The sequence below is a fragment of the Panthera tigris genome, chromosome A1 (genome assembly GCF_018350195.1).
Source record: "Panthera tigris isolate Pti1 chromosome A1, P.tigris_Pti1_mat1.1, whole genome shotgun sequence".
NCBI lineage: Eukaryota > Metazoa > Chordata > Mammalia > Carnivora > Felidae > Panthera > Panthera tigris.
The window spans coordinates 87,338,812-87,350,831 of NC_056660.1; the positions used below are offsets into that span (position 1 = coordinate 87,338,812).

At 61.1% G+C, this 12,020-nt stretch overlaps 1 protein-coding gene across 1 annotated transcript in view; it reads right to left on the bottom strand.

Annotated features, from left to right (window-relative positions):
- OBSCN (obscurin, cytoskeletal calmodulin and titin-interacting RhoGEF) overlaps nt 1-10,762 on the bottom strand; it is a 161,950-nt gene extending 151,188 nt beyond the window's left edge. The window contains exons 1-8 of the mRNA XM_042981271.1: nt 9,515-10,762; nt 8,094-8,363; nt 7,088-7,348; nt 6,035-6,343; nt 5,646-5,912; nt 4,573-4,848; nt 3,871-4,146; nt 2,969-3,244 (exon numbers count right to left, since the gene is read on the bottom strand). Coding sequence (XP_042837205.1) covers nt 2,969-3,244; nt 3,871-4,146; nt 4,573-4,848; nt 5,646-5,912; nt 6,035-6,343; nt 7,088-7,348; nt 8,094-8,363; nt 9,515-10,493 — 2,914 coding nt within the window. The 5' untranslated portion in view covers nt 10,494-10,762. The remainder of the gene's footprint in view (nt 1-2,968; nt 3,245-3,870; nt 4,147-4,572; nt 4,849-5,645; nt 5,913-6,034; nt 6,344-7,087; nt 7,349-8,093; nt 8,364-9,514) is intronic.
- Nucleotides 10,763-12,020: the final 1,258 nt, after the last annotated feature.

The window sequence follows — 12,020 nt, forward strand, 5'->3', positions numbered from 1 at the left end:
AATAACTGAATCCCCACATGCAGAGAATGAACCTGGATCCCTATATAACACCATATAGAAAAACTAACTCAAAGTGAATCAAAGACCTAAATGTAAGAGCAAAAACTAGACAACTCTTAGAAGAAAACAGGTGTCAACTGGTGTGACCTTGGATCAGGCACTGGTTTCTTAGGACACCAAACATACAAGCAACAAAAGAGGGTGCATTGTATTTCATCACAATTAAAAAACTTTTGTGCATCAAAGGACACTCTCAGCAAAGTGAATGGCAGAAAATATTTGAAAATCTTTTATCTGATAAGGATCTAGTATCCAGAATATGTAAGGAACTCTTACAATGCAACAATAAAAAGATAACAGAATTTAAAAATAAGGCAGAAGACCTGAATAGACATTTCTCCAAAGAAGACATGCACATGACCAACATGTACATGAAAAGATGCTCAACAGAATGCATCATCTGGAAAATTCAAAACAAGACCACAATGAGATACCTCCTCATGCCCACTAGTGTGGCTAGAAGCAAAAAACAAATAGATAAAAATAATGAGCACTGGCAAGGATGTGGAGAAAGACCTTTGCACACTGTTGGTGGGAATGTAAAAGGGGGCAGCCACTGTGGAGAATGGTCCTCCAGGGAGTTAAGCATAAAATTACTTATGACCAAGCAACCCCAAGAGAACTGAAAATATATGTTCACCCATGTAAGAATGTTCTAGCAGCACTGTTGGTAACAGCCAAACACTAGGATCAACCATGATATGCGTTAGCTGATAAAAAGACGAAATGTGGGACACAATCCACATGGTGGAAATGTTACTGGCCATAAGAGAATTAAGCACTGATGGTACAGCATGGATGGACCTTGGAAACATAGTGCTCGATGGAAAGAGCCGGACTTAAGAGTCTACATGCTGTATGACTCCATTTAAATAAAGTGTCCACAACAGGCAAACCCACAGAGGCAGAAAGTGGATTCATGAGTCCATGGGGGAGGGTAAACACAGGGTGATGGTGGGTTTAGCATGTCACAGCGTTATGACAATGTTCTAGAACTAGGTGGTGGTGCGGTCGATCACACAGCCTTGTGAATGTACTAAAACCACAGAATTGTATGCTGTACAAGGGTAGACTTTATGGCATTTTACTCAATTACCTGGCACCAGTTCCTGTTCAGCCTCCTATCCCAAGCCTCAACACACCACCAGCTGCCTTCCAGAACTTTTCGGGCACCCTGACGTACACTCACTCCCTGAGCACCACCCGCCTGATACACTTGGGCTCATCCTCCAGGACCTGATGCCAGGACCCTCCTGCCTGGACCTCAGCCCCAGCCCCACCAAGCAAGCTGTTGTCCCCTCTCTTCCCTACCTCACCCCCAGAACCTTGGTTCAGAGGCCAGATTTCACAGTGTCTGGACGGGAGGCCTGTGCTTCTCACAGAGCACCAGGGATGGTCTTATGGACAGAGTCTCTCAGCAAAGTCTTAGAAGCTCTGTTACTACTTCGCAGAAAACGAAACTGAGTCACAGGTGGCAGGATCAAATGACCACAAATGGGGGGCCTAGGACAGCAGGCTTTGTTCTTTCCCAGGTCTGGAGGCCAGGAGACAGGTGAAGGTGCCATAGGGCCACGCTCCCTTGGAAGGTTCCAGGAGGGTCCCTCCTGCCTCTCCCAGCTGCCAGGGCCCCAGGCATTATGGGCTCATGGCTGTGCCCAGATCCACAATCTCTGCCTCTGTCTCCATGTGGCCATCTCAAATCCCCCTCCCTCATCTCATAAGGACCCACCCTGATCCAGGATGCTCTCACCTCAAGATCCACCTCAACCTTGATCACCTCTGCAAAGACCCCATGTCCACATTAGGCCACGTTCTGAGGTCTGGGGGCACAGGTGAGTTTCAGGGACACACAACACTGACAAGTTGCCCCAGTCACCCAACAGAGGTTAGATCGGACCCTATCTACACTCTGATCCCTGCACTGCTTGCAGCCACCCCGTGGGACAGGGCAGTCCCAGCACACACACAGGCCAGCCATGTAACCACTGGCCCACCTCCTCCACTCTCGACGTCCCACTGCTGAGGCAGTAGGGCCAGGGGCACATTTTTCCAGGCTATCTGCAGGGGGGTGTGGCCATCAGAGTGTTTGAAACCACTGATTTTGTGATAATTTATTGCACAGCAGACAAAAAAGGAATAAAAAAACACCCCTTGCATGTTTTCCCACCTTGAATGTGATGGCCAGAGCTGTGGAAGCCATCTTGTGACCATGAGGCAACAAGCATTAGAAAGATCCTTATCTTGTGTTCAGGAAGGCAGAGAATTAGAGACAGACAGAAACTGTGTCCCCGGGATGTCCCTGTGATAGACTGTTAGAAGTGGTCCCTGATAAGCCAAGCCTCCCTGCGTCCACATCCCTCAACGGTGGGGTCTACTTCTCCCCCACCTTGAAACCAGACTGGCCTTATGCCTGTCTTTCCACCATACAAGATGACGGAGGTCACACTCTGAGCACAGACATTAACGAGCCCTGTAGCTCTGCTATGCCCTGAGGGGAAGGAGCCGGCTCTCCACAGGAAGAAATGGGCCCTGGGGTGAGGCATCATGAGGAAAGAAAGGGATCCCAGACAGAGGAGTGAGCCTCGCCAGCATCACAAGGAGAGAGAGGCTTGCTGTCCCAGATAGATGCATCCACTGAAACCACCCCTACTAGGACCTCAGATGCATGGATGAAGCCAGGCTGGATCTTCCTGTCCCAGCAGAAATGAACAGTCTCACTGAGCCCTGCCCGAGTTCCTAACCACAGAACCAACCGTCTCCAAAGTTTGGGGGTACTTCTTACATGGCACCAGATAACTGACTGATACAGGCCCTGACCAAGCTGCAGATCACTGCCCCAGCCCCCACCTATATACTTCCTCCAGGCCTGTTCCTGGGATACGGTCATACATCTGCCTCATCAACTGACCTGTCATGTCCAGGCAGAAGGAGACCTTCTCTCCCCTGGCCTCGCAGCTGTACTCCCCGGCGTCCACCTTCCCCGCCTGCTGCACCACCAGCCTCCTGCTGCAGCCCGTGGCCTCCATGCGCACTTTGGAGCTGGCACTCAGCTTCTTCCCGCCCTTGTACCACGTCACCTCCGTCTTGTCCTGGGCCACCTCGCAGCTCAGCATGGCGCTGGTCCCCACCTTGGCCTGCACCTCACTGCGTGCCGGCTGCCCCTTGGCAAACACGGCTGAGGGCTCTAAGGACAGGGAGGGACAGGTGGTCAGAGGTCTTAGTTAGGTGAGGTTCCCCAAGACCTGGAGCCAAGGCACAGACATGCTGTAGACTCCAGGCCACCTTGGGAATCCTTCATGTCAGGTGCTGCCAGTGGGACCCTCCTCAGGCACAGGGTGGGGCTTGTGCCCTGACCCCTCTGAGCATGATGGGTACCCCGGCTGGTGCCTGGGGACAGATGGAGGGAGGCATGGGGGGCAGTGGCCAAGACCCTACTAAGGCAAAGCCAGATCCTGAGAATCCACCAAGATGCACCAATAGGTTCTAGAAAGAGCCAGAGCCTCGTCCATCAAGATCCCAATTTAACCTGCCGAGGTGGCTTCCGGCACCTTTTGGGTCTTGCCAGCCTCACTTTTTCATCCTCGAAAAGAGAAAAAGGGCTGCAAATTTCTTATCTTTTATTCTTCATACCCACACTCCTCTCTCATCTAAACGTTAGTTCTGTGGGCACCTTCTTTCCCCAATTCCGGAAGCAACTGCACCCCCACAAGCATTCTTGGAAAAAAGGAAGGGCCGGGCAGCTTGGCCTCACAAGTGCTTGATGCAGCCGGACCTGCTTCCTACCACCAAGTCCTGGAGGCTGCAGCTCACCACTGACACGCAGCTGGAAGTCCACGGAGTCCTCGCCCACACGGCATGAGTAGGTGCCCTCATCCTGCTTGGTGACCGAGGCTGCCACCAGCCGGTGCCACGTTCCCACGTCCTCCTGCAGGAAGCGCTGGCTGGAGCGGCTGAGCTCCGTGCCATCCTTGTACCAGCGCACACAAACCTGGGCCTCAGAAGTCTCACATTCAAAGTGGGCTGGGCCCCCGGCCACGGCATCCACCAAGCCCCCAGCTGTGTCCTTGTGCAGAAAGGGAGTGAGCCCTGCAAGGGCACATGGGCAGGTCAGGGAGCTGGCAGAGCCCTGGCCACATGTCCACCCACTCAGACAGCAGATGGAGATGCCCAGAGCTCCAGGGCCTCACTGACCAGGGTCCCATTCAGAGGCAGGACTGGCCTGGGATGCTGACCTCCAACCACTCACGCACCACCTGCTCTTAGGAAGACCCTCCCCACCCTCTCACAGGCTGTCCACCTCTCACACCATAGTGTCACTGGAGCCAGTTCCCCAGACTCCTGCTCCCCAAGATCAGCTAAGTCCCCCACCCTCCCACAAGGACAGAGGACAGGGGCTCCCACTGCCCAGACCCCCTAGAGCCTGCCCAGAGCTGGGAACATAACGTGTGGCCGTGACCATGGTGATGGTGGGCAGGCGAGGACGTGGACACACACACACACAGAGGACATCACCTTGCACCAACAGCTGGTAGGCGATGCGGCCCCCACGGCTGACACACTCGTACAGGCCAGCATCGTCTCGCACCACATCCCGCACCAGCAGTGCCCACTGTCCGGCACTCGCCTGGACCTCGTATTTGGGGCCCAGGGGCAGCACGTGGCCGTCCTTCAGCCATGTCACCGCCGCAGCCTGGTCTGAGAGCTCTGCCAAGAGCTGCGCCTCCTCATGCAGCCGGGCCAGCACTTCCCTCACAGCTGCCACTGGACGCTTGGCGGCCAGCCCTGGGGCTGTGTGGGGCCACACAGGTGGACACAGGGGACATAGATAGAGGGGTGGATGGGGGGGGGGCAAAGGGGGAGGGGGCAGAAGGGGAGGGAGCAGAGGGAGAGGGGGCAGAGGGAGAGGGGTGGACAGATGGGGAGGGGACATTGGGGATGAACAAAGGGAGGGGACATTGGGGAGGGGACAGAGGAGGTGGACAGAGGGAGAGGGGGCAGAGGGGAGGGGGCAGAGGGAGGGGGTGGACAGAGGAGGCAGACAGAGGGGACGGACGGGGACAGGGAGGGGGAGGGGACAGTGGAGAGTGGACAGAGGAGATGGACATGGAGGGGGAGGGGACAGAGGAGGTGGACAGAGGAGATGGACAGGGATGGGGAGGGGGCAGAGGAGAGTGGACAGAGGAAGCGGACAGAGAGGATGTATGGGCAAGAGAATGAGACAGTAAAGAGTGGACACAGTGGGGGGTGGGGTATGGGAGAACAGACAGAAAAAAAGAGGAAGAGACAAGATTGCAGAGAGAGAGAGGGGAGCAGACAGATGCAGAAGTGAGGTCCTGCAGCTCCTCCTCCACTCACACTGAGGCTGAGGCCGCCCCCAGCCCTGGGCAAGCTGCCTCACACCCCCCTCCTCTGTCCTGCCCACCGCATCCAGGAGACCACCCAGAGCCCACCTGGCCCTAGGGAAGATGCCTGGGGGGGTCACAGCCACACGCCCCTCCCCTGCCTGCCACATCCAGGAGACCACTTGGGAGCCCACCCTGCCCCTAGGGAAGAGGCCTGGGGGGTCACAGCTGGGGTCCCCCTACCTCGGACCTCCATACGGATGCTGTTCTCAATTCCGTTGGCCACGAACTTGAGCTCAGCGCCATGCAGGCTGGCGGACACGGAGCGGATGGTGAGGGCATGCTGCGTGCCGTCGTGACGGATCACATACACACTGCTGGCCTTTAGGGCCTGGCCATCCAGGAACCACTCTCCAGCAGAGGCCAGAGTGAGGTCCACCGAGAAGGTCACCTCGCCACCCTCTACCGCCTCCACCGCCTTCAGAGGAGTCTTCACAGCCAGCTGGGGGGCTGCAGAGTGAGGGCCTTAGGAAGGGGCCGGCCTCTGCCCTCCTCTGCTCCCCCTCCAGAGCCCAAGTTCCCCCTCCCCCAGGAAGCCCTCAGGGCAGGCTCCAGGAGCCTTCCTCACTTACCCAGGTGGACAGTCCCTGGAAACTCCAGGTAGGGGCTCTGGCCAAAGCTGTTCACAGCTGATACCCGGAACTGGAAGTCCCCCTCCTCAGCCACGCTGGCCACAGTCAGCTCACGTTCAGCCACCAACTCCACCTCGTGGCACCGGCTCCAGGTATAGGCACCAAGCCGCTTCTTTTCCACCAGATAACCGTCGATGGGGACAGGGCGGTCCCCATGGGGTGGTGGGGACCAGGCAAGGGTGACGGAGCACTCTGTCCTTCCCTTTACCACAGGGGCCTCAGGGGCATGCAGGGGCGGCCTCCTAGGGGCTGGAGAGAGCACAGTCAATATCACTGACTGGCAGTTCCCTCCCAAGGCCCTGGGTCCAAGCTCAGCCCTTCAAGGTGTCACAGAACCCCACCCTGCTGGGGGAGCTACTTTCATGATCTGGGAATGGCCAAGGCACAAGGGGACACTGGGCCCAGGGAGGGCGTGGGCCCGCCACCCCTGTCCCAGCCCTGTGGCCATTTCTTTGGTTGCAGTGGGAAGAGTGCTCCGGCTTCAGGCCACTCAAACTGTGCACGTGGCCTGGGGACCAGGCTTATCCGTTTCTGCAGGTCTTAGGCTAACCAGTGACCAAAGCAGGTGCAGTGACCACTCTGAGGGTGCTCAGACCTGTGGGCAGGGACACATTCCTACCCCAACCAAGGGCTGACCAATGAGTGTGGGTGGGGGGAGTGACCTACCACCCAATCTACAAATGGGATACCAAAGGTCACAGAAAGAGGACATGCCCACACCTGACTTCCCACACCCACCCCATGCCACCCACAACAATCCCTACCTTCTAATTTGGTTCATAGAGTGGGGAGGCCAACAGGACTGCTACCTCACAGTCACCTGGGGTGATCACAGTGAAGAAGGGCGCAAACAAACCAGGGGCCCCAGGAAACTGAAGCTATGACCCATTGGTTCAGTCCCCAAAGCCCTCTGTGCAGCGGGCTGGAGAGCACAGCAGGGCCCCATGGACGAAGGAGGCACTGTCCATCCAAGGGCACTCCCCAGGCCCTTACCAGACACGAAGAACTGGGTGGACGTCCGGCAGTCACCAGCAGTGAAGGTCACCTCGCCCATGTCCTCCAGGCTGCACTGGGAGATGGTCAGCGTGTGGCACATGCCTTCTGTGGTGATGGCCACGCGGCCCCCGGCCACCATCTCCTCCTGGTTCCTCAGCCAGTGGACAGGGCCCTCGGGCCTGGCCAGCGCCACACAAAACATGGCCGTGTCACCCACGCGGACTGCAGTCTTCCTCGGGAGCTTCCGAATGAGGTTTCCTGTGGTGGTCAGGGTGAGGGGCTGGTCAGACAGGACCCCTGCCCCAGCCTCCCTCCAGCACACCTTCCAGGCCCCTGTCCATCCCCGCAAGACACCCTCCCCGCAAGACACCCTCCCCCCACCCCCCACATGGCCCCACGCCCCCTGCATGATGCCCCCAGTGCCCCCGCAAGACACCTGCCCCCCCAGGACCCCTGTCCCCATCCCTCAGGACCCCTGCCCTGCCCCTTCCCATCCCTGCCCACTCCTTGCAAGGCCCCACCCTCCACATGACCCCTCCACCTGCATGGCCCCACCAGCCGCAGGACCCTTGCCCTCCCCCCACGCGACCCCTGACCTTCTGTAGGACCCCTGCCCTCACCCTCACATGATCCCTGCTCCCCCCGTAGGACCCTACCCCCACCACCGCAGGACCCCTGCCCCATCCCGCATGACCCCTGCCCCGCCAGGACCCCTTCCCTGCCCCTTCCGGCCCCTGCACCCCCCCCCACAGGACCCCTGTCGGCATCCCGCAGGACCCCTGCCCAGCCCCTTCCGATCTCTGCCCACCTCCTGCAAGGCCTCACCACCCGCATGGCGCTGCCACCCGCAGGACCCCTACCCCCCAACCCCTGCTGCCACCCACAGGACCCCTGCCCTCCCCCGACACGACCCCTGACCCCCCATAGGACCCCTGCCCTCACCCCCACATGACCCCTGCCCCCCCCGTAGGACCCTACCCCTTTCCCGCCCGACCCCTCCCACCTTGCACCGCGAGCTCTGCCACGGTGCGGCTGCCCTCCGTGGTCTCGCAGATGTAGACGGCGTCGTCGTCGGCCGAGACGTTGCGCACCGTGAGCCTGCGCTCAGTGCCCGCCTCCTCGATGCCGTACTTGGCGCTGGCCCACAGACGCGTGTCCTCCTTGTACCACGCAGCCTCCGTGGACGGCAGCTGCACCTCGCACTGGAACGTGGCCGACTCCTTCTCCCGCACCTCCAGGTCCTGAAGTCGCCTCTTGAAGGGCACGGCGGGCTCTGAGGGGAGGAGGCGCGTGAGAGGTGCTGGGGCGGCGGGATGCTTGCAGCGGCGAGGCAGGGAAGAGAGCTCCGAGGAGACAGAGGAGGGGGGAGGGGGCAGAGCGTGGGGATGGGGCAGCGGTGAGCTGCGGGGGAGGGCAGGAAGGGGGGCAGGTTAAGGGGCTCGGAGTGGGAAGCTGGAGCGTGGGGGCGGGGGACCAGGGCAGGGTTGAGGGGGCTACGGGGCAGGGGGGAGTGGAGAGGCAGGCGAGCAGCAGGGAAGCGTGTAGGGAGGTAGGGGGATGGAGGCGGGACAGGGGCGGGCGAGGGCACAGAACCTGAAGAGCCCCCTTCCCTTAAACAGAAGGAGATGTCCTGAAGACAAAAAGGAGAACCGAGGCCCCAGCCAGCAGCCCAGCGCAAAGCTCGGGGGACTCACGCCCACGCAGCAGCCAGGCGGCAGGGCCAGCGCCAGATCACTGCAGTCCCTGAGCACCGGCTGTGGGCCAGGCCCCGCTGCCCTGCGCATTTCCTACTGTGCAGCCCCCCTCCCCCAAGGAACCGGGCTGTTTCCTCCGCGTGGGCCATGGCCTGGGGCGCGCACTGAAGGTCGGAGCGCCCTGAGATCCTACAGCGGGTCAGAAGTGGAGGTCAGTCTCTGCTCTTAGGAGCCTCGCCAACTTGCCCGCAGGACCTGATCACGTCGCCTGCCAGGGCTTCCCTCCAGAACCCAGAGGGAGCCCCAGACCCCTCCAGGGATCCTCAACGGGAACCTGTGAACTGGCTCAACCCGGCTCGGCCCCAGCCCGAGCCCCAGCCCTTGCCTTTCTCTCGGACTCTGCCTGGGAGACCCCTTTGGCAACCTGTCACTGGGGTGGAGGGCCTGGCTCACCCCGACAGTGTCTCAGGAGGAGGAGGTGCTTAGGACAAAGCGCTTTGTTCACTCATGTGACTCTCACAAAGACAATGGGACAGGCCGAGGGTCATCCGTGTCGCCCTCATTTCCTGGGCCCGAAGAGGCGAGAGCCGCCAACAGCTCTGCCTCAGGATTCCACCACGGATTCCATTCCAGGTGGGGGCGGGACTGGGGAGGCGCCTGCTCCTGCGCTCTGCGGGCAGCGACCTGGGCGGGGACCGTGCACTCCCCGCCCCTCGGGCGAGGCGCTCACCTCGTACGACGACCAGCACGGAGCTGTAGGTTTGGCCCACCAGGTTGGACGCCGTGCAGGTGTAGAGGCCCCGGTCCGACTGCTTGCAGAAGAGGATCTTGAGCACGAAGTTCTCCTGAGCGTCCTCGTACACCAGGTGTCGCCGGCCCTCCACCACCAGCTGGCCATCCTTCTTCCACACCGTCTCTGGCTTAGGCTCGCCCGTCACGTAGCAACTGAGGCGCGCGTGCTTGCCTTCAGTCACCGTACAGGTGCGCGTGCCAGAGCCAGGTGGCGAGGCAGGGATGCCCTCGGCGCGCATCGCCTCCCGACGCCGCTGCAGGTGCGCCAGAAGCCCGGCAGTGGAGGCTCCCGGCGGGGCGGCGTCTGGGTCCGCGTCTACCGTGAGCGCGGCGTCGGCACTGGCGACGCCCAGCGGGTTCTCGGCGCGCACCGTGTATGTGCCCCCGTCGCGCGGCCGCGCGGACTGGATGCGCAGCGCGCTGGCCTCGCCGCTGGCCTCCACGCGCACCCGGGGGGCGTCGGGCGCGCCCAGGCGCCGGCCGTCCTTGGCCCAGCTCACGGCCATGGGCGGCGAGCCGCGCACGCGGCAGCGGAAGGTGGCCTCGGCGCCCTCGCGCACGCGGATGGACGTGGGCCGCAGCAGGAAGTGGGGCGCCTGCTCGGCGTAAGTGGCCTCGGCGTCCACCTGCAGGCCCACGGCCGCGAAGGCCTCGCCGATGGCATTGCGCGCGCGGCACACGTACTGCCCGCTGTCGCCCAGGGCCAGGTCCAGGATGGTGAGGCGGTACAGGTCGCCGTCCTGGGCCAGCCGGAAGCGAGAGCCCGCCTCCACCGGCTGCTGGTCCTTCTCCCAGCTCACCTGCGGCGTAGGGTTGCCCACGATCTGGCAGCTCAGCGTGGCGTCCTTCCCCACCGACACCACGAAGGCCTTGGGCCGGGTCAGGAATCGGGGCGCCCCGCTGAATGAGTGATCCATGGTGGGGGGGCGGGGGCGGCGGGACGGACCTGAGAGCAGGTTGGGGGAAGGTCATAGTGGGGATGAGCCGCAGGTGCTGTCCGAGTCCTCCGCGGCTTCCCAATCAGTGTCCCTGAAGAACCCAGTCTAACCCAGGGTGGACACCTCCCGGCCTTATCTCCACCCCCGACCTCCACGCGCAGGTAGAACTACCAGAAGGCACAGTGGTGCATAAAATCAGATTTACCCCTTTCTGGGCACCTGGAGTCTAGTGCACCCCTCGACGGGCTTTTCTAACGGGTGAGCATATCTCCTTCCTGTCCCCCCAGCTCTAGCCCTACGCCCCAACTCCGGTCCAGTTGAGAACCTGTCCCAAAACAGCACACCAGCAGCCAGGCTGGCCCTCCTCTCTGTGCACCAGGGTCCTCCCTACCCTGGGGGCCATGCTGTAACTCTCCACACAGACCTGCCTCTTCCCCCCTGCCCACTCCAGCTGCTTCCTGGTGACCAGTTCCCGTCCCCCACACACCTCTGCTTCCTGGAGTCTGAAACTCCAGTCTGCTTACATCTCTGCCACTCAACTCTCCACACCTGGACGGGGCCTGGCCCCTGGCGGGAGTGCACCCAAGGTGACCCATCTCCCAGCAGGCTCTCCTCTGAGCCCTTGGCCCTGCGTGTCCCCTTTTGTCCCCCCACTTCCTCCTCCGGGTGACTCATCTTCCAAAGCTGTTGGGCCACACATCCTGCCGGGTGCAGCTCAGCCCTCCTCGCCCCGGGAAGTGCCCACAACAGAGGCCTGTCCCACCTGTAGCTGCCTGCACCTGTCCTGCGATGCCTCCTCCCCTCCCCTGCCAAAAAACCCTGATGAGCAGGAAAGGATTAGAGACCCTGTTGCCAGGTGACTTCCTCCTAACTGGCTGAGCTGCCCACACCCCCTCACTGTGAACAGCCACAGGAGGATCTGGAGGAAACACAGTCAGCAGTGAGCCCAGGGAGGACAGGCAGAGAGTCCCCTGGGAAGGGCCTGGCCAGGTTGACTGTCAGGAGCCCTGTCACTCTACAGACTTTGTGGCTCCACTGGCCAGGCACCCTGTGGGGATGGGGTGGGCACCACCCGAAAGCCTCAGGGGACAGGCCTCTGCCTAAGCCTCCCCTCCCCCTCAGGCCCCAGCTGGCCTTCAGCACAGGTGGGTATGGTGAGCCTGGGCCCCCCCCCCCCCCCCCCCCCCCCCCCCCCCCCCCGGCTTCTTTATGTAAGAACAGCAGCCCACTGGCCTCAGGGCTGGCCTCAAGCACCTTTACTCCTTCCCCAATCCACAGCTGGGCTTCTAGCATGGGCTGCCCACTGGGGGACAAGCGGGGTGATGTCCTGTGATTCAGGGCCTAATCCCCCTTAATCCCCCTCTAGGAGGTGAGACCGCTCCAGCCTGCTGACTCACTGTGTGGTCAGCACCTCTGGCCCCTGCCCCCCATGGCCTGGCCATGTTCTGGAGCTGGGAGGACCTGGGCGGGTGGCCACCCGAGCCCCGCCCCTGGGGACGCCCTCTT